At 39.3% G+C, this 20366-nt stretch overlaps 3 protein-coding genes across 4 annotated transcripts; 2 read left to right on the forward strand and 1 right to left on the reverse strand.

The window, feature by feature from the left end:
- Positions 1 to 2514: 2514 nt before the first annotated feature.
- On the forward strand, positions 2515 to 5450 carry LOC122833869 (snake venom serine protease Dav-PA-like). Its single transcript, XM_044121807.1, has 6 exons — positions 2515 to 2573; positions 2779 to 2968; positions 3047 to 3232; positions 4304 to 4365; positions 4804 to 4952; positions 5054 to 5450. Exons 1-6 carry the CDS (start codon positions 2534 to 2536, stop codon positions 5198 to 5200), a joined length of 774 nt encoding a protein of 257 aa, XP_043977742.1. The 5' UTR covers positions 2515 to 2533; the 3' UTR covers positions 5201 to 5450.
- Positions 5451 to 6100: 650 nt separating this feature from the next.
- LOC122834311 (E3 ubiquitin-protein ligase TRIM35-like) lies at positions 6101 to 9412 on the forward strand. The gene is made up of 2 exons (XM_044122632.1): positions 6101 to 6913; positions 7007 to 9412. Exon 2 carries the CDS (start codon positions 7024 to 7026, stop codon positions 8626 to 8628), a length of 1605 nt encoding a protein of 534 aa, XP_043978567.1. The 5' UTR covers positions 6101 to 6913; positions 7007 to 7023; the 3' UTR covers positions 8629 to 9412.
- A 3-nt stretch (positions 9413 to 9415) lies between these two features.
- Positions 9416 to 19814, reverse strand: LOC122834312 (protein SSUH2 homolog). Of its 2 annotated transcripts, XM_044122633.1 has the most exons (14): positions 19745 to 19813; positions 18830 to 18900; positions 15888 to 15977; positions 15127 to 15219; positions 14483 to 14573; positions 14274 to 14403; positions 13511 to 13571; positions 13219 to 13343; positions 12845 to 12907; positions 12505 to 12584; positions 11968 to 12060; positions 11774 to 11879; positions 11557 to 11664; positions 9417 to 11160 (listed from the first exon to the last, which is right to left on the reverse strand). In XM_044122633.1, the coding sequence occupies exons 2-14, from the start codon at positions 18843 to 18845 to the stop codon at positions 11026 to 11028; spliced, it is 1191 nt and encodes a 396-aa protein (XP_043978568.1). In that variant the 5' UTR covers positions 18846 to 18900; positions 19745 to 19813; the 3' UTR covers positions 9417 to 11025. The 2 variants fall into 2 exon arrangements, with proteins under 2 accessions (XP_043978569.1, XP_043978568.1); XM_044122634.1 differs by lacking the exon at positions 11968 to 12060 and having other exon boundaries at positions 9416 to 11160; positions 19745 to 19814.
- Between the last annotated feature and the right edge of the window lie 552 nt (positions 19815 to 20366).

Raw genomic sequence — 20366 nt, forward strand, 5'->3', positions numbered from 1 at the left:
TTTTTGTTCACCTGTGACTGTTGTAAGTCTTAAATGTTATGGTTATGTAATTGTGCAGCCATGCACGTTTGAGCAGATAAAACAGATAGAAAAAAGACAAAGAGTCCTTTTGTCCAAAACAAAGTGTTCCTTATGAATTTATTGTTACATTTATTCTCTTTAAAGTCACAAGATTCATAGTTTCTTTTACGAAGGACATTTTAGTTATTCGTAAAGAAGTGAAAAACTATGTGATGCCACATAGTTTTTCACAATGTGGCATCAGGGCTTTTTTTCTATTTTTTGTATTTATGTTTGTCCTTAACTTGATGTTTGTTAGCACATTAGCTCCACTTAATACCAAACTAACGTTTTGCCACATAAAAGAGATTATTATAATTTTTTTAATTAGCAGATGAACATGTAATCACATCTCTAATTAGTCAAATCACAGACTGTTACTGCCTGGTTCGTCTTGTTACTCCGCGGTCCTCATCCCATCTCCCTGGTTTCCTCATGGTCTCTTCATGTCTCTGGTTTGGATTTATTTTTGTTCCTTGGACTTTGTCTTTTGTTTTTATTTTTTTTATTAAATGTATAGCAGAACTTTTACGTCTACTGCTTGCTGCATCTGGGTCCACATTTCAACCACACACATCATGACAGACTGTTGCATCATAGAAGGATTTGATTTAAATTATTGCTATTTCTTTAAGTTATGGATAAAACACTCTTATTAATTTATTTAATATTTGCCTAGTTATTTTTTTGTTCAGATGTTTTGGAGAGTCTGAGCTGCATACTACATCACTGTTTGTTTTGTAGCAGAAGTAGTGTCAGTTAGCTAGCTGTAATGTTGTAGCTCTGGAAGAAGAAACTTTGTAAAGGTTTTTCTGTGCATCAGTGCCCAGCTGCTTCTGAGAGAACAATTCCAAATAAAATACACTCAGTGTGGGGAAAATAAAGTTGCCAAAAGAGGAGACAGACTCCTGTTTGTTTTGTGCAACAATGTGTTTAAAGGTGGCTCGGAAAACACGTTACGGATTGGATTTATTCAGTTTTTGCATGTTGCACTCCGTTTTTTGTTGGATACTCAGGGTTTCCCCCAGAAAAGTAGCTAAGCCTTGCGATTGGGGTGCAGAAGCGGTCCACTGTGTTTTTGTATGAAAAGGTGCTAAGTAGACAGGAAATGTAAAATATTACTGGGTTACGGAAAAACATTGCCAGTGAAACGTTATTTAAACGCACGACTAGTCTTATAAGCAACCAATCAAAAAATACAATTAAAATGAATATCAATTATTTGCACTATTGTTTAATCTATGTCAACGGCTCCATAGGGCCCAACGGTTTCAGGGGCCCCATAAATATCTTAACACAGATTTATAAATGTAATATTTGTTGAGATTATCAATCCTACTAAATTTCATTTAATGGTTTAAGCATATATAAATTTAAATATTTTAAATTGTTTAAAATTTAAATGTAAGATTTGACAAGTTTACTTTGCAAAACTTCAAAGAACAATATTCATAGTTAGATTATTTTGTTACCATAGCTATGATCTGATGCTTTGAGTTTTAGCTCTGTTTGTTCACAAATGCAAATTAGTAAACTGCAATTATAACTTATTGCTTTTCAGGTTGGCCAGTTAAACCATTCCCCTCCCCCCAGATTAAATCTAACACAGAAGCTGTTAGAGGCACTGATGTTTTTAGCAAGAAAAGGGTCTCCTAAGTCAAATTCTGCTCAAGGCCTCACACAGCCTTGGACCGGCCCTGCATGATGAATTAAATCTGCTGCACTGAGTGCAGAGATGCGCAACAAACGGGAGATTTAATTTATTGCTGCTAATGTGGCTTAAGAAGCTCTTCCATTTCATGTCTGTTGAGTTTTTAATAAGCGTCAAAAAATCTGTTTTGGTTGCTCAAGTTTGTGGTACAAGTTTTTCAGATTTCCTGGCGGCCGCGCCCATTAACTCTGGCTTACTAAGTGGACAAAGCATTTCATATACGGTAGTTTGATGCATCATGTAACCGGAAAAATGATAATAAAAATAATAATAAAATAATATAACGAGTGTGAAGCGGTACTACAAGGCGAGCGCGAAAGCTCCTCACTGGGCTGAACCTGCATGATGAGTGGTAACTAGTAACGCACCGGCCAACTGGGACCATACATAAACTTTGCAGGGAAGACTGAGTCACACGCTGGGCAGTGTTTCAAACATTTGGGTAAAACATCAAGTCTTTTCAAGTAAACAAGTTCAAGTCTAATTCAAGTCCCAAATTATTGGTGGAAAAGTCAAGTCCAAGTCTCGGAACATTTTTTCAAGTCAAGTGTAAAGTCTTAATATTATTGATGTTATGGGCAACCCAGTCAGCCTGGCAGAGATCGGTGTCTGTCTTGTTACTGGACAGATCAGTGTCTGTCCATTTACTGGACAGATCCGTGTCCGTCCTGTGATTGGTGGCTTTCTTTCCAGCAGGAAGTTGTGAACAGAGTTTAAAAGCTGCTGCAGGACTGCGGGCAGTCACAGGAAGCTGGACCAGCAATGGCTCTGCTGAAGGTTCTGGTGCTGCTGCTGGAACTGGGTGAGTCAGACACACTGGACACAATGGACAAACTGGAGACACTGGACACACTAAAGAAACTGGACACACGTTCACTGGCTCTCATTGCTATGAATTATGTTCATTTGTGTTTTATTTTATCTTTTTAATTATAAAGCTGTCATGCTGGTTTCTTATTTCTAGTATGTGGATTTAATTTTCTAAAAACAGAAACTTTCTTCTCCAGATGTTGCAGTGAGCTCAGTGTCTCTGCAGAAGAGGGTCCTTGGAGGTCAGAACTGTAAAGACGATGAGCGTCAGTATCACGTGTATCTCAAAGCATTTAATGAAACACATAGTAATTTCTGCGGTGGATCTCTCATCACTGATCAGTGGGTTCTGACTTCAGCTCACTGCCGGAACTCAGATCCAGGATGGTGAGTCAGGAAAGGTTTTACTGAAAAATCACCACTAACTCTGATTGTTTCTATAATAACTGTGATTTATTTTTCTAGGTTTCTTAGCGCATGTGTAGGAGTTCATCCTAAAAGTACTGAAGAGAGGATTTTTCCAATCAATCACCTTGAGATTTATAAAGACAGCAACGGTCGTGAACATGACATCATGCTTGTGAAGCTGCCAACAAAGATAATAAAAATCCGACCAATCAAACTACCTGACTGTCCAGATACTCTCCTACTGTAAGTTTTATCTTCTTGACTATCAGAACTTGGTTGTTGATCTGCAATATGAGGAAAAGTTCATGAAGGAATGTTCTGGTCTCCCAGAGTTGATCGTTTTTCTTAATGTGACTTATTTATAGGCCCGAGCAGCAAAGCGCTTCAAAGCCTTATTGTATTTGAAGAAATTCTTCTTCTTCTTTTTATTCTTTTCTGTCCAGAATCGATAATTTGGAGGAATAAATGTATTCAAAAAGTCACCAAACTTTGTCCAAAATAGTCCCCTGTGTGGAATTACAAAATTTGGATCTCGTGGTCTTCAAATCAAGAAATCTTTGGAGGTACCTAAAATGCAAAGGGAGGCCATTTTTTACTTTTACTCAAGTTGAACTTTAACAAACTTCGCCTAGGGATTTTGACCTATCGGCTTCATTCTTGGTCGGGATGCAGATAAGGGACAGGGCTTTAAAAGTTATCAAAATCGTGAGTTTTCAAACATATTTAGGGGGTGTGGCCACGCAGCAAACTTGGTGTACTCACCAAAGCAAACAAAACAATACAACTTTCACAGAAAAAGGTCAAACTTGTCATGAACAGTCCTGGTTGGCATCATCTAAGCCACGCCCCTTCAGAACAGGAAGTGACTTTTTTTACTTGGAAAGCTCCATCTCTGGCTCTCTTGACCTAATCAAGGTGATCTTGTGTGAGATGACAGATAACAAGTTAGTCTCACTTGCTTTAAAGTGCCAAGAGTTTTCGGTGGAGGTTGTGGCCATAACAGCGTGGCAAAGTGACAGGTGTCCTTACTTTTGGTACTCACCATATTTCAGCACAATCACTTTCATCAGAAAAAGGTCCAAACCTTGTCAAGAATGCAGTCCAATATTTGGTGGGCGTGGCCTAATTCCTCCACAGCGCCCCCTGAAATATTTTAAAAAATCAACCCCTCGCCATGCTTTAACACAGAATGTAACTTGATACACATGTGTATCTTGTCAGGACCTACAAAAAATTATCTTGGAGCCACGGTCCAAACCCAACAAGATGTCTGCCATTTTGGATCAATTAGTTTTGTTTTGTTTTCTGTTTCAGTGGCACCAAGGTTCAGATTGCAGGTTATGGATCAGCAATAGTTGGCTGTTTTAACAGAAGAGGTGAGTTGAATGTTCATGTTTCTCATGGTTTTTGTTATTACCTCAAAATGACTCAGATGATTCCAATCAGTTTTTAGACTCTCTGCTGAAGCTGAACGTAGCAAGCTTGTTGAAGTTTTGATAATCAAAAGCTCTCTGAGAAGCTGAAATTGGAAGATCTGAGAAAACAGTGAGCTTAGCCTGAAAATTTGAACAAGCACACATTACAGGTCCCTCCCCTGTAAAGTGAGCAGGGTGTACAAGAGCATTGATTGCTAGCTAGGCTGTTACTATGTCCTCATATTTAGTATGAGGACATAGTGACAGTTTTGATAAAAAATGTATTTTATAAAAGTAACATACTACAGTTTAATAGCCACAGACAACAAGGTGATATCCTGAACAAAATGTATCAACACTTAAGCAAACCTTGCATGTTTATGCTACTTTCCTCCACAGTCCTACATAATCCAGATGCCCTTCAGTGTGCAGAGCTTAAGATTGATAAACACGCAAGGTTGGAAAAGATACTTGCAAAATACGAGTTCTTTCACTACACTTTCCAGAAGTGGTACAGTGTGGAAAGCTCTAAGAAGGACATATCTTTTGTACGTCAGTCTTTAAACCATTTTCTGCACATAAGCTTGACATCTATTTTCCTGGATTAATTACCGCAGCATAACAACCGAAAGCTTTGTGTTTGTGACAGGGCGACTCTGGTGGAGGATGGGTGTTCAGGAACAGGCTGTATGGCGTTCAGGCCTTCATTGGAGAAAAAAAGTATGCATACAGAGCACCAAGTGGTTTCATGGATGTCTGTGCCTACAAGAAGTGGATAGATGACACAATTAATTAATCAAAAAACCAAGGCTGTGGCTAAATGTTTCCAGCATCGTAAAATTACAAAGTTCAAGTTAATCTTTAAATTTCAGTTTTCCGTTGATACATTTTCTGATTTACAGCTGAATAATTAGGGAATTTAAGTTATTGTGTACATTGTTGATCTGTGACTATATCTTATTTCTCAATAAGTAAAGCTGTTGTTTGTAATAATCAGGAATAATATCCACTGTCACATGACTAGACAATAAATGTCTGTTATCTGATCAGATTGTCTCTCTTGCACTTATTTCTGGTTAGTAGTAAAAGAATAATAAATAAAAGATTTTATAATATTGAACACATTTTTAGTTGGAAAGGCTTTTAAACTCATCATTAAAGAGACCAAAATGAAAAACCTGTATTCTTCCATCAAGCAGTTTAGAAAACAAAGTTATCATTTGCACACCATCTGTTATTGGATGTATTCTGGTAAATCCTGACAGTTTTGAGCACAATATTTCTAAATAATAACTTGAAATTCAGAAACCTTCCAAGAACAGACATGAACAGCTTTTCAGAAATCAGACATTTTGGGTCTGGATGAAAGGGTGATTTTGCGCACCCAACTTCCTGATACACATGAAGGCAGCGCACCGGCAACCATGGCATTCTTACCTGGTGACAGTCATGCATCCATGGCAAAATGTGTTTATTTTTGTTTTACTAAGTAAAACATAAATAAAGATACAACTAAGGAGCAGATTTAGAAGTACACAGAAAGCTACAGAATTTGTTAAAAAGTGTGAGCTGCGCTGAAGTAAATAAAAGAGAGGAGTTCAAAAACATACTGAGAGTGAAACTCCTTCCTAAAAATGAAGACATATCACAGATTTAAAAATAAATAAATAAATAAAAACGGGAGACCGCGGATAATATAGGAAATAGCGCCCCCTTCACTTCCGGAGTGCAATGGTCCCATTTCAAAATAAGTTATGAGATTGACAGTGGTCCGTCTCCGCCCCTTTCTGTTTGCTGCAGCGAGGTCCTTCTCGCTCAGTTAGGCAGCTTCTTCCTGGCTGCTGCAGCTACGTCACAGAACCTTGCTTTGGCAACACTAATAGCCGTCCTCCCAGGACAATATTAAGGAACCAAAAATAAAAGCAGTATAAAACAGAAATACCCTTGCTGCAATGCAAAGGCGATAAGAAAAATGAAATAAGAAATGAAATAAGAAAAATGAAAAATAAATAAATAAATAAAATTAACTCAGCTACATTTCCTGATTTTCTTCAGAGTAAAACAGACGCAGCATTTAGGACAGTTTATTGTTCATTATTAAGTTTTTTTCCCCTAAAATGTGCAGAGATTAATGTTTCTGACAGACTCAGAATGAAAACCACGTTTGTTTTGAGTGAAGCAGGAAGCTCCGCCCCCAACATCTACTGCCTGAACTGAAACAGGAAGCTGGGTGGGAATTCTTTCTACTGATCTGTTCAGATCTCTGGAGAGAAGAATAAAAATGTGCGCTTTAGAGCAGGTTTTATTCTGGACTTTGGGGTGAAACACACCTCAGTCGGAGCTGAACTAAAGCAGGAAACGGTTTGTGATCGTTGTTTCCTGCATAGAGACTCCCAGACGATCAGATTCACCTTCAGACCAAACTAGCAGCTTCCTCTGAGTGAGTCCAGCTGCAGGAGAGAAAAGTGGAAACATCCAACTCTGCTGCTTCAAGCTGCTCACTCTGAAGGTGAGTTGGACCAAGAAAACTCAGAGACACTTTGAGGGAAGTTAGTAGGGGAGGGAGGGGAGCCGTGACTGACTGGACCTTCTGTGTTTTCAGCTTCACTCAGAGACAAAATGGCTTCCATGTTAGAGGAGGATCTCTGCTGTCCAGTCTGTCAGGAAGTCTTTAAGAATCCGCTTGTTCTGTCATGTAGCCACAGCTTCTGTAAGGAGTGTCTGAAGAACTGGTGGAGAGAGAAACCATCAAGAGAGTGTCCAGTTTGTAAGAGGAGATCTTCTAAGGCTGATCCACCTTTAAATCTGGTTCTGAATAATCTGTGTGAGACTTTCTTACAGCAGAGAGAGCAGAGACTTTCAGAGGATCTCTGCTGTCCAGTCTGTAAAAAAGTATTTAAGGATCCCGTTGTTCTGTCATGTAGCCACAGCTTATGTAAGGAGTGTCTGAAGAGCTGGTGGAGAGAGAAACCATCAAGAGAGTGTCCAGTTTGTAATAGGAAATCTCCAAAGGCTAATCCGCCCATAAGTCTGGTTCTAAGGAACCTTTGTGAGACTTTCTTACAGCAGAAAAATCAGAAACTTTCAGAGGGTCTCTGCAGTCTGCACTCAAAGAAACTCAAAATCTTCTGTCTGGACCATCAAGAACTGCTGTGCTCAATCTGTAGAGATTCAGAAAAACACATCAACCACAGATTTAGACCAATCCGGGAAGCTGCTCGGGATCACAGAGAGAATCTGAAAATATCTCTGGAGTTTTTAAAGAAGAAACTGGAGCTCAGAAAGAAAGTTAAAGAGAAGTTTGATCAGACAGCAGAACACCTGAAGGTCCAGGCCCGAAACACAGAGAGGCAGATTGTTGAGCAGTTTAAGAAGCTTCATCAGTTTCTAGCAGAGGAAGAGGAGGCCAGGCTGGCTGCACTGAGGGAGGAAGAGGAGCAGAAGAGAGGGATGATGAAGGAGAAGATAGAGGCTCTGAGCAGAGAGATAGCAGCTCTTTCAGACACAGTCAGAGCCACAGAGGAGGAGCTGAGAGCTGCAGACGTCTCATTCCTGCACAACTACAAGGCTGCAGTGGAAAGAGTCCAGCGCTGCCCCCTGCTGGAGGATCCACAGCTGCCCTCAGGAGCTCTGATAGACCAGGCCAAACATCTGGGCAACCTGGCCTTCAACATCTGGAGCAACATGGAGAACATGGTGACCTACACTCCTCTGGTTCTGGACCCAAACACTGCTCATCCAGGACTCCACCTGTCTGAAGATCTGACCAGTTTGACTCCAGGAGAGGAACAGCAGCTTCCTGATAATCCAGAGAGGTTTGAGGTCGAGTGGTCAGTCCTGAGCTCTGAGGGTTTTAACTCAGGGAACCACAGCTGGGATGTTGATGTTGGAGACAGTGAAGGATGGATGCTTGGTGTGATAGAGTCTGTCCAGAGGAAGGGACTTTTAGAGTCTGGATTCTTGGTTATGTTGTTTATTGATGGTGAATATGAAGCATATTCTCCACCAGCTCATCCCACGTTTATCTCAGTCCAGAAGAAGATCCAGAGGATCAGAGTGAATCTGGACTGGGACAGAGGAAATCTATCGTTTTCTGACCTGGATGCTAACACACACATACACACCTTCACACACACCTTCACTGACAAAGTGTTTCCATACTTCAGCACTGCTGAAGTAAAACTCTTACCAATGAAGATCTCAGTAATCAAACAGCAGCTCTGAGGTTTTCAGCATGAAGAACATCCATCCATCCATCCATCCATTTTCTGTTCACCCTTTGTCCCTAATGGGGTCAGGAGGGTTGCTGGTTCCTCTCCAGCTACGTTCCAGGCGAGAGGCGGGTTCACCCTGGACAGGTTGCCAGTCTGTCGCAGGGCAACACAGAGACAGACAGGACAAACAACCATTCACACTCACACCTAGGGAGAATTTAGAGAAACCAATTAACCTGACAGTCATGTTTTTGGACTGTCAGGGAGGAAGCCAGAGAGAACCCACACATGCACAGGGAGAACATGCAAACTCCGTGCAGAAAGACCCCGGGCCCGGACCCGGGCTACAGTGCTACCAACTGCGCCACTGTGCAGCCTGCATGAAGAACAGAAAGTCCTAATGATTTCAGTTGTGAGAAATTATTTCTGAAAATATGTCTCCCTCTTCTCTCATCTTGAGCCGGGTTCTACAGAATCCAGACCTGAATGTTGAATGTTTGTGATTTTCTATTTAATCTGGAATGTGACTCCTTAACAATATAAAGGACAATAGTGAAGTTTGAACTTTCCCTCATTCTTTAAAGAGACAGTAATCATTGTGTATGTAAACTTCTTGTCTCACAGACATTCATACAATATATTTAAACATTTGGTTGAATGTTTATCTTGGTAAACACTGCATTATGAGAAATATCTTACTTAAAATACATTTTATGTCACGTAAATATGTATTTTTTTTGTTGTTTTTTTTTTTTACCAAAGTGTTTCTAGAAATTAAAATAAAGTAACAGATTCTCTTTATGGATGTATAAAATATAGTTTTATTTGTCTTACAGTCACATATATAACAGTAAAGTGGTGAAATCATCAACGATCAATAAAATACACATAAAATCTGTTTTGTTCTCATAAACCAGGAGACGTTTCTTCATGTTTTTAGTAAACGTTTTATTTACAGTCAGAGGCAGTGGCCTGGTTCCACTAAAGCTTATTTTTTTCTCAGTCAGCTGTTCAATAAAACAGCAACAAGTTTAAAACATGAAAATATTTCCTTTGGATAAGATGGAGAGGACGGACCGAGACACCATGGAGCCACTGAAGTAATAAAGGTGCAAAATAAATGAAAAACTAGAGAAAAGGTTTGAATTGAGAATCTTTCAGTGTTAGAAGGTCATCATGACAAACTGTAGCTGCATTTCCAACCTGATGTGTACGTGCTGCATCACAGCCATGATGGTAGCATAGAGTTGGGATTTTAATTAAGCATTTGAACCGTTTTTCACTCCATCTGATCCAAACCGACCCTCTAGGATGGAAGCAAACTGATAAAGATGTTAACCCAGTACTAGTGTATGAATGATTCTAATCCTGCATGGATTAGAGATAATACGCTAGTTATTACTGACTCTGTCTGTAGTTTACCCGTTAATCACAACATAAAAGAAAAACTAAGAAAAATTAAACTGAAACTGAAAGTTCTGAACATGGGCAAATTATGGAGCAGTCTTTACTTCATCTGACTGTCCTAGTCAAAGCCCTGCTTTAAATCAAACCAACAAATTCTGGCTCTGTTGCTGATATAAAGGAGTTTAGATTTCATCACAGTCAGAAAGAAATCTCAAAAACAGAAAATAATAAAGAAGAGGAAAAAATTGTGTTCAGTCAAATCTGAGGACTTTTAATCGATACATTAATATTTCACATTATTACCTGGTTGTGTTCTATATTTCTGATTCATTCGTAGATGTGTCCTCTAGTTTTAAACAAAGAATTTTGCCTCTTCAATATTTTATAAAATCACTGATATACACAAAAATTTTCATTGATAAATTATAAATGAGCTTTAAAAGTGATGCCCTTTAAGTTAATTTCAAACTGATATAAATAATAAATGTCCAAAATATTGTGGAAGAATAAACCTTTTTTTAATCTCGGCCTTAATGTGATAAAATGATCTTTGTTTTAATCTGCTGGTAATACCTCAGGGTTCCAGTAGGGGGAGTTATGCTTGATCCTCAAGTATCTCGGTTCTGTTCAGGTTTGGTTTTTATAGACCCATTAGAACTATTTTCCTCCATCAGACCCAAACTGACCCTCTGACCCTCTACTCAGATTTTTCTGGATAGTTTAGTGGAAGTATTCATCTCGTTGCAACCAACCAAACTATTAGATTGTCTTTTAAAAATGATTTCAGCACAAAGTTTTATCCTGAACACCTGGAGGTGTCTCAAAGAACCAATGAAGGTTTTAATTTTCTAATTCGACCTTGAAGGTCCAACATGATGGCAGCATGTTTAAAGCAGTCCATAACTCTTTTAATCACAGATAAAAATGTGTATGTACAGTGTGGGGTCAGAGGTCAACAGTGATCTGGGTATATCTGTGTACGTCTTCCTGCATGCTGAGCTCATAAAATGCTGCAGGCGGTGGGATACTTGGAAGTGAAGACCTTGTTCTCCGTCCCGTACACGTAGAAGCTGTAGTCCTTCCCGCCGTACGAGTAAAAGGCGTGAGTGAGGGGCACCAGCTCGATGGTCTGACGCTACGGAGGGGCACACAGAGGTCAGGAGGTCATGTAATGTCTGGTAATGCAATACCATAGTGTTAGGACATCAGCAATGACCTTAGAGAGGTAGCTTCAGGGTTTCCCCAGTGTGTAAAATAAACCTGCTGGGCTGTCAGGCTTTACCTGCCCCCCGCCAGGCTGAGAGTTGTTTGTTGATTTAAATCATTTTTTCACCAGTAAAAGTGATAAATGGGTTAATGGTCGATGCACTGAGCTCATCTTCCGCTCAAAATGGCTGATCTTGCAGAGAAGGTTCACCTCCACCACCATCAAGTAAGTCCAGCCCCCTGGATCAGGGGTGGAGGGCGCACTTACTTTTTAAGACTCTCTGAGCCCCAGGAGTCCTGAAAGTGTCAGAAGGTAGGTGTGTACCTGCTGGAGGATGCGGCTGGTGGAGGTGAAGCGATACAGGTGATCGTTGATCAGTTTGGCTGAAACGTCGCAGATCTCCTGATCAGGGAAGCCGTGGATTGGATACACCTGGAGAGAGGTCACCATGGTAACACGTTACATCTTTGATGTTCTAAAACCCTTTAATGTTAGCATTCTACTGACAGGGTTTGGACCTGGCGGAACCGGCTTGTCTCACCAGAACGTTCTCGTCGATGAAGAATGGGTCGCCTGACACCTTCTCAAACTTCCTGTCTGGGAAGTCTGGCTGGCGGTCCGGGATGAAGCAGCTCACGTTGTTTTTCCTGGAAACACGACAACAACAAACAGACACGGTGAGGTCCGAACGGGCCGGAACCGGGTCAGAGGAGAGCGAGTGTTCAGCTAGCACACCAAGTGACCGTGAGCTGGATGAAGTGCAGCAGCTTCTGGGCTCCGTGGCAAACAGAGCAGGTCTTGTAGCCGTCTCCACGGCAACTGACACACCTGGAGAAACAAATATGGAGTCACCAGGAGAACGAAAGAGGTGGGAGACAAAAGGACCAGAACCAGAAAAGAACTGAAACCAGAACAGAATCAGAACTACAACCAGAAATAGAACCAGAACCAGAACTACAACCAGAACTAGAACCAGAACCAGAACCAGAACCAGAACCAGAAGTACAACCAGAACTAGAACCAGAACCAGAACTACAACCAGAACCAGAACTAGAACCAGAACAAATTCAGAACAGGACAGCTTGTTGAGCCTCTTTCAGCTGCTGGTTCTAGTTCTGGAGCAGCAGATGATACCAGCAGAGACCTGGCCTGCTCTGTCGTCACGGTGATGAGGTCTGGCCTGCTCTGTCGTCATGGTGATGTGAAATCTAAACTCTGCAGTTTGAGCTAAGCCCCTCAGCAGGACTTTAAAGCTTAAAAAAGCATTTTCACCTGCGACGGCCTCGCCCATGACAGGAAGTGCAGCGTTTTTTTCTGGCCCGCCCATTACCATGGCAGAAGCTGCAGCGTTTCTGAGAAACAAGGAGAGAGATGGAGTTTGTTAAAGCCGATCCATATTCAGCAGAAGATGCATGATATATCGGAACCAACATCTGAACCGGTCCGATAAATACAGAGCCGTATGATATATGTCATTTGTACACATGACAATACAAATGGAACTTTGTCGATGTTCAACTGATGTTGAAAAAACAAAACTTTGCAATTGTGTTTAAATAAGAAATTTAAACTTCTTATATATAGTTCTCCAGAGCTGAAGGTTCCACCTCACCATTCCTCGGCCAAAGCAGCCGGCGCAGCGCGTCCGCCCACAGCCGTGGCATTTATGGCACACCTGAAACACAAACACACCTGGCTGTTAGAGAGGGGCCGCTGGTCCAGGTAGGGGGCGGAGCCACAAGAAACCATAACCCTTTTTGGAAAATAGTATTTTTTATTACTCGACTATAATCACAATACTTTAATCTCTTTAAATTCTGCACCTCAAAAATTTAACCAAAGTGTAAAGAAAAAATCTACTACTATACTTATAAAAACTAAACAATATTATTAAAATTAAAATGATTAAAACTAACTGAATTAGATAAAACAAAATAGAACCAAGCAATAACGAAAAACCCAAAACTATTACAACCCTGGTCGGACCTTCACGAAGGACGAGTGAGGCACTGGGATCTTCTCCACCCTGTTGGAGTACATCTGAGGCAGCGACACCGGGATGTCCCACGGTGGGGGGCTCGCCCCATACTGGGGGCCGTCCACTGCCTGGCCTGGTCCAGAACCACACAGAGACACAGAAAGAAAGGTGCTTCATAACGCTGCTAATCCTCTTCACAAGATTAGCAGCGTTAGTCAGAGGCTTCTTCAGAGCTGCTGTAACACAGACCTCTGCAGGAGGTCCAACCTGAACTGGTTCTGGTTAGTAGTGAAGGTTTACCGTTGTAGGGCTCCAACTGCCAGGCGCTGGTTCTGGTTTCAGTGTAGGTCTCCAGTCGATACTGAGGGAGGAAGACGAGAAAAAGGATGAAGTCGATAACATTTAGGTTCAAGCTAAATATTTAGCGAATATGCAAATTGGCTTGCCGATAAGCGGAAGTGAAATATCAAAATAAAAGCTGGGTTTTGCTGCTAATAGGCAAACTAATTAGCATTTTAGCTAAATATTTAGCTAGGACCTATATATCTAGCTAATAGTTAAATATTTAGCTAGCAACCTACATTTTTACTTAGCAAGCTAAATATTTAGGGCTAAATATCTAGCTTGGAAAATAAATATTTAGTTTTAAAACTAAATATTTAGTTCAGAAATTTAATATTTAGTTAGCAAAATATATAATAAATTTGGAGTTAAGTATTTAGTTTCAAAACTAAGTACTTTCATCCGTGGCTAAGATAACTAGCTTTAGCGTTTACAATAGGATCTATTAGGAATAACTAGCAGATTATGATTGACAGCGCTAAAATCCGGCTCTGATTGGTTGTTTCAATATTTGTACTGGGTGAAGACAGAGGAGTTAAACTTTTCCCAGATTATGTGACTCATATCATACAGTCACAATATAGTAAATATAAAAAATAATTTGTAAAAAAAGATTTTTTTAGAAAAGCTTTAAATGAGTTTTACTACATGTTTTCGTAGCATCAAGCAGCCAGGTCATCTGAATAGAGGCTGCTGCTGCAGACAGAGGTTGGGTTCTGACCCGGTAGACGGTGACAGGCTTCAGGTCCTTGAAAGTGAGGTTCCGGGCCGGTTTGGAGCTGTATTTCCATTTGGACTCGACAAACCTGAGCAAAGCGTCTCGGGCCACGTCCTCCGATATGGACGGGACTCTGGGGAGAAACCAAAGAACGGGTTTACCCTGTCATCCTGTCCGGAGCCGCTGTCAGACCCAGACCGGCCCGATCTTACCGGATGGAGGGGACCGAGGTGCTCCTGTTGACCTCAGGCTGGGGGTTGTAGGCGGGGGGCGGAGGGTACAGCGGCTCGTCGTCCTCTGGACCTGCAGGGAGACAGGAAGTGGACCCACGTTCACATAAGACAGACAGGAAGAGTCAGGGATGTAATGGGGTTTTCACAATAGTTTAGCTTTTGTTTGTCTAATTTACTTTGTTTCAGTTAATTTTTGTAGTGTTTCCTGTTTTTTATTAGTTATTACTAGTTAAGTAGTGTTTTGTTTTTATTAGTTATAGTTGTAAATAACCCAAAGTTAAGCTCTTTATTTGTCTGTATCCCTTTTTATGGCCTATCACTTTTGCTTTGTTTTATATATTCTATCTGTGATTAACTTCTGATTTTATGCTTTATGCTTTTATTTTGAAAACACAACTTCCAGTTTATTTATTAACAAACAGCAACTAAACGACAACCAAAGTTGGATGCAAAGTTGCAGGAGTTGATAAAATGTAGCTTGTTATTATCAGACCTCTTCATAGACTCACAAGGTATCCTTATTTTGTAAATAAGTATGTTTCCAATGTTGAGTAACTAAAACTATGCATTTTGTTTTATCAGATACTAAAAGCAGGAACATAATGACTCTCTTTTTCTCTCACCTCCTTTATGCCCTTGGTATCCATCTATGTCCTCCAGCCATCCAGGAGGGGGCGCTGATGGTCCCTCTTCAGGTATATTTGGATCAAATGAGTCTGAAACACAAAAAGATGAAAATTTGTTTTACTTTATGGTGTTTTTTCTCTTCAGAAGCTCATGAATAGATTCTTCTCTGCTCCGTTAGCTTTTCATTGGCTAACAACTAGCATGGCTAGGCTGGTCATCACCAATTTGTACTTTTTTTCAAAAATGGTTACAATATCTGTAAAGAGAGAGATTACTATAATCCATCACAATACCAAGCATAAACATAATAAATATTACAGAACTGAAATTGGCTTCTGATTAGGAAGGTGGCTAAATTTTTTACAACCTTCAGGATTTTAATTTGCTTTAGTGTAAAAATGTCAACACTTAGACTTTCCAAACATGGATTGGATTATATAACACTAGAAGCAGAATATTTAGTGTGTAATTTGTGAACATACTATTATGGCTTTTTATTGAACTTTCACAAATAAAACAAAGGTTTCACACAAACCTCTGAGGTGATAAACTCCTTAAAATTATACAAGATGTATACTTTCTCTGTCTCTCCCTCCAGCAGCAGCAGCAGCACTTTCTGGGTGCTAATATCACTGCTAAACAAACATACTGGACTTGGTTCATTTGGACCAGAACCAGTTTACGGCTCACTTCTTCTAATGCCAATATTAGTTTTCCACTCACAACATGGAGCCACAAAGCCAGCGCTCAGGCTCACCTCCTCCTTCCTGATCCTGGTATCCATCCATGTCCCCCAGCCATCCAGAAGGCGATGGGCCCTCATCAGATATGCTGGGATCAAATGAGCCTGAAACAGGAAGAGTCATGGAGAGAAATTAAAGTTTTAATAAGGAAGTTATGAACAAGATCTGTGACATAAAGACTCAATCTGCTACCGGATGGATGGATGAATGTTTGGATGAAACTCTTTGGTGTTGAAATGACTCCCGTCTTCATCTCCAGATGTTTAAAAGAGAGAAATGATTTGATCTCTGCAGATATTTCTCTACATTTGAATGTTTTGGTTTGGTTACCATGGAGCCACACCTAGAAATGGGGAACTAGATCCCCAACTTAGCTCTTCTCTCCACATATAATAAATTCCTTCAGTTATTTATGAAGATAATAAAGCAGTTTAATCAGCAACAAAATAAAATCTGACTGGATCAAAACTTTCACACACTGCAGTCTGAAACGGCAGTGTCTAAGCCGTCTGAGTTAGGTTTATTTAATCTGGTTCTACATAACAGGATCATTACGTCGCACCCACACTGGAGAATAAGCGCGTTCTCCAGCTGACCACGTTGCTCCGGCTCCATTGGCAGATAAAAATACAAGCCGAGTCGGAGACTGTAAACAATACTTCTGGCTGAGGGTAAAAATATCAGCGAGAAGGTGTTTCCCTCGGCAATCTGGGCCCAGATGGACGGAGAGCAGGAAGCAGGGAGAGATGGAGTCATTAGCAGAAAACCTCCAAACAATCAGCGAGGGAGCGTGAGAACAAACACCACTGATTACAGGAGCTCAACCCTGAGCCCCAGAGCCTGCCTGCAGATTCATAAATAATGCTGCAAAATATGTAAATAAACAAACTTTTCAGCAAGTAGAGCCTGGTGGCCCGCCAGGCTAATAAAAGATTGGGGGAAACCCAGATTATCAGGTAATTTATTATGACTTTTTAAAATCGGATAATATAAATTTTCAACATGATTTCATGCTTTGATTATAAGAATATGTGTATGTATATGTAATACTTTATATTAATCACATGAAGTTAAATTTATTCCCACAGTTCTTATGGTTTTCTGCTGCAGTTCCTTTTTTTTCTTGTCAGAAACTTTTCCATTTCTTGCTTGCTAACTTAGCTTGTCAAGCAACGTAGCTTGATGAATTTGACTGGCAGGCAATCAGAAAACGAGCACCAGAAAGAACATTTAAATCAATTACTCTAACTTATAATTTATTTTTGTAAAAAAGATGAAAAACAAACAAAAGTTATTATGACATATTTTTAAAAAAATTTTTTTAGTTTTGCATGTCTTTCTCATCTTCTCTCAAACTTTCTGCTGCCCCACAATGCCAATATTATGGGATGGATTAGATCAGAGTAATGGGTTAGAACGGCCTAGTCAAACTCCAGGCCTAAATCCATCTGGGGAAAGGCATGAAAACTGATATTCTCAGATGAGTTTAGGTGCTTAATGAAGAAGAATAGAGAAAATGTAGACACTCTAATCTGCTGGAAGTTGATTTAGTAGATGCATGCCACACGTTTCAGATTTTCATTTCTACTAAATGTTTAAAAGAATTTAGAATTTTTCTTCAACTTTAGTGTTACGAATTGCTTTGTAGTTCCTAAACTTTTTTGTTTATCTTTTTGGTCTGACAAAAAACTAAACTAATTAAGGTTTAAAGTAAAAAGATTTTATTGGTAACTGACAGTAAAGATAAGACTTGGAGTAAACCGGTCCAGTCAAACTCCTCAGCTGACCTGGGGCTCTGCACTGTAAATAATTAACACGCATATGGTAATAAAACAAAAACACACAAAGACCATCCTGCTGGGATGAAAACTGAACTCCAGATTTTACATCTATTAAAAATATGTCACGGATTTCTCTGAATTTTTTAAATCTAATTTCACAAAACCGAAGGGGTCCTAGTCCACCTCTGAGGGGAACGCCAGAATCAATAGAAACAAACAACATTTAAATAATTGGAACATTTCTAAATGAAGTGAATTTAAATGCATTACACCAAATTGAACTGAATGTAATAAAAACAAAGAAACCTGAGCAGAAGTTTTCTTCGTGTTTTTTGGCAGTCTTCTTAAATTATAAGGAAACATGGAAATGCCCTTTAAAATTCATTTAATCCATTTGCTGTAGAGCAGCCACAAATGAAATGCTAAGACAATATATAGGTTTTGTCACTGTTGATCCAGTTATCAGGAGCCAAAAGCATCACAGTATAACAGATGAATTAATCAATGATAATTTCCATCCACATCAAATGAAAATAAAACAATTTGAGTGGTCAAGTTGACATAGCAAAAGAAAAACCATAAAATATCAGATCATTATTTCGCTGACTATTTTTGTTAAGGCATATTTAGCCAATTATATATAAACTGTTATGATTGTTTTTGAATTTATATAATAAATGGCACGTGAAAGTTAATTTCATGACTTAATCATTCATGACTTCATCATGAAATGTGGCACCACTGGAGCTCCACACAGACTTATCTACAGAATAACCCATTTAACGGAATTAATTACACATCAACGCAGTTTACATTCAGTAATCTGACTCAGATCGGATGCTGAAAGCAGAACCTGGGGTCCTATTCTACTGGGTCTTTAACTCAAAACCTGAACTGGTGCTGTAACTCAGAACATTGGTTTCGTTCTATTCTACTGGTTCTGTAACTCAGCAGAACTTTCGTGAACTTTGTTTCTGCTTTCTGCTGTTTCTAGTTAAACTCTGAAAGCTTCTTCTGTTCAGACAACTTTTTAAGGAAACTTTTTCACAACAAATATATCAGAGTAAACGGATTGAATGTTCTGACCCAGTTCAGTTCGGAAGGGAAAAAAAAGAAACATCATAGCGAAAAAGTTGCATACCTAAAAGTTTGGTGTTAAAATAATTTTAACTCACCGAGATCATCGTCCATCTCGTCTATATTTCTCAACCGGACCTGCCCAGAACGCAAATAAAGCTCCGCGAACCTGGAAAACAAGAAAAAGTAAAGCTGCAGCAATACCACACTACTTCCGGTCAGGACTTTCACAACAAAGCTTTGGACAGCAGCAGGTTACATAAAATAAATTATACAAATCATAACTTTAAATTAAAAATAATAAATTTGTTCTTCAACGGAGGAAAAATTCATCTTTAAAATGTAGAGATACATTAATATAAATTTGAAATGTATGTGTGATGTGAAACACATTTAAAAATAAAAGTCAAGCAAAGAGCTTCACATTTTACACCTTCAGAATAAAACCGTAGAAATAAAACTCAAAGATGTAAAAACAAGCCTAAATAAAGAGATTATTTATATCCAATCTTTAAAGTAATGTAACTGTCAATGGACTGAATGTTTGTTCTTTATGGTTCTGGATTCCTGTTTCTTCCTGATCTATTCGTAAAGCTAGTGCTAACGCTACGATGCCACCAGAGGGCGCGCTGCTCTAAAATGTAGTGATGATCCGGAGGTGCGTTCACTGACGTGATGCCCTGTGGGACATAAAACCTGAACTCTCATTACGTTCATGAACTGCAAACACACGTTGACCTGTTTATTACCCATTTTTGCAATAAATTCATCCTGAAGATGAAGATATTTCTACATATTATTGTGAAGTAAATAAAGAGAGTTGTTTAATCTGTTAAAAGTGTTTTTATAACGGATTAATTACAGTTCTCTATGTCTCACCTGCTGAAGCTTTTCAAGCAAGCATTTTGCTAACATTCATGGCTCTATTTTGATATTTTGAAGTCACATTCATATTTTTAGATCAACAAAACTGGGTTATTCTCATTTCTTGATGTAAAAAAATATATTTTTACCTATCCTGTTTTTTGTTCTTCTAGTCACCTATTGTTGATCATAGAAAGCAAACAGATAACAGCGCAGCAGCTGAACTGGATCCTTTTGCTTTCCTAAATAATAAAACCTATTTTACAATCTGAAGGCTCTGCATTGCCACCTCCAGGCCGGGTGGGGCTACTGCAACTTAATCAGTTAAATTTCATGTACAGTTGAAGGAAAACCCCCAGAAATTTGCCTATTTTTTAGGACTTGTATAAAAACAAATACAGAATGTTTCGCAAATTGTCCATAAATCTAGAAGAACTTACTTTTTTAAACTTTGCACATAATGAAATTAATACAAAGCAAAAGAAAAAACCCGCACAGAGAAAAATACACAAATGCATAAAACTGTAAAAATGTTTTATTAGCTGCAAATAGAAGTTTTCTCATTTCTTGCTGTAATACAGACCGGACAGGAAATGTTTCCTGCCAAAAGCCATCAAAATCTACAATGACTGAATTTTAAATTAATACGAATAACAATAACATTTCATTAATAAAGAGTGTTAGCATTTGAATTCCTAAACCAAACTCTGTCAGTCGGTTTCTTTTCAGCTGGAATGAAGGCAGAATTTCCGAGCGGTAATTGAACGCAGC

The sequence above is a fragment of the Gambusia affinis genome, linkage group LG07 (assembly GCF_019740435.1).
Source record: "Gambusia affinis linkage group LG07, SWU_Gaff_1.0, whole genome shotgun sequence".
In the NCBI taxonomy this organism is placed as follows: Eukaryota; Metazoa; Chordata; class Actinopteri; order Cyprinodontiformes; family Poeciliidae; genus Gambusia; species Gambusia affinis.

What these genes read in the sequence shown, in the direction of transcription:
- LOC122834312 (XM_044122633.1), bottom strand. An exon ending in ATACCAAGGGCATAAAGGAG is followed by an intron (nt 14,574 to 15,126) that starts GTGAGAGAAAAA and finishes GTCTCCCTGCAG; the next exon opens with GTCCAGAGGACGACGAGCCG. An exon ending in GCAGTTGGAGCCCTACAACG is followed by an intron (nt 13,344 to 13,510) that starts GTAAACCTTCAC and finishes GTTCTGGACCAG; the next exon opens with GCCAGGCAGTGGACGGCCCC.
- LOC122833869 (XM_044121807.1), top strand. Translation starts at nt 2,534, where the DNA reads ATGGCTCTGCTGAAGGTTCTGGTGCTGCTGCTGGAACTGG. An exon ending in GGTGCTGCTGCTGGAACTGG is followed by an intron (nt 2,574 to 2,778) that starts GTGAGTCAGACA and finishes TTTCTTCTCCAG; the next exon opens with ATGTTGCAGTGAGCTCAGTG. An exon ending in CTAAGAAGGACATATCTTTT is followed by an intron (nt 4,953 to 5,053) that starts GTACGTCAGTCT and finishes TGTTTGTGACAG; the next exon opens with GGCGACTCTGGTGGAGGATG.
- LOC122834311 (XM_044122632.1), top strand. Translation starts at nt 7,024, where the DNA reads ATGGCTTCCATGTTAGAGGAGGATCTCTGCTGTCCAGTCTGTCAGGAA.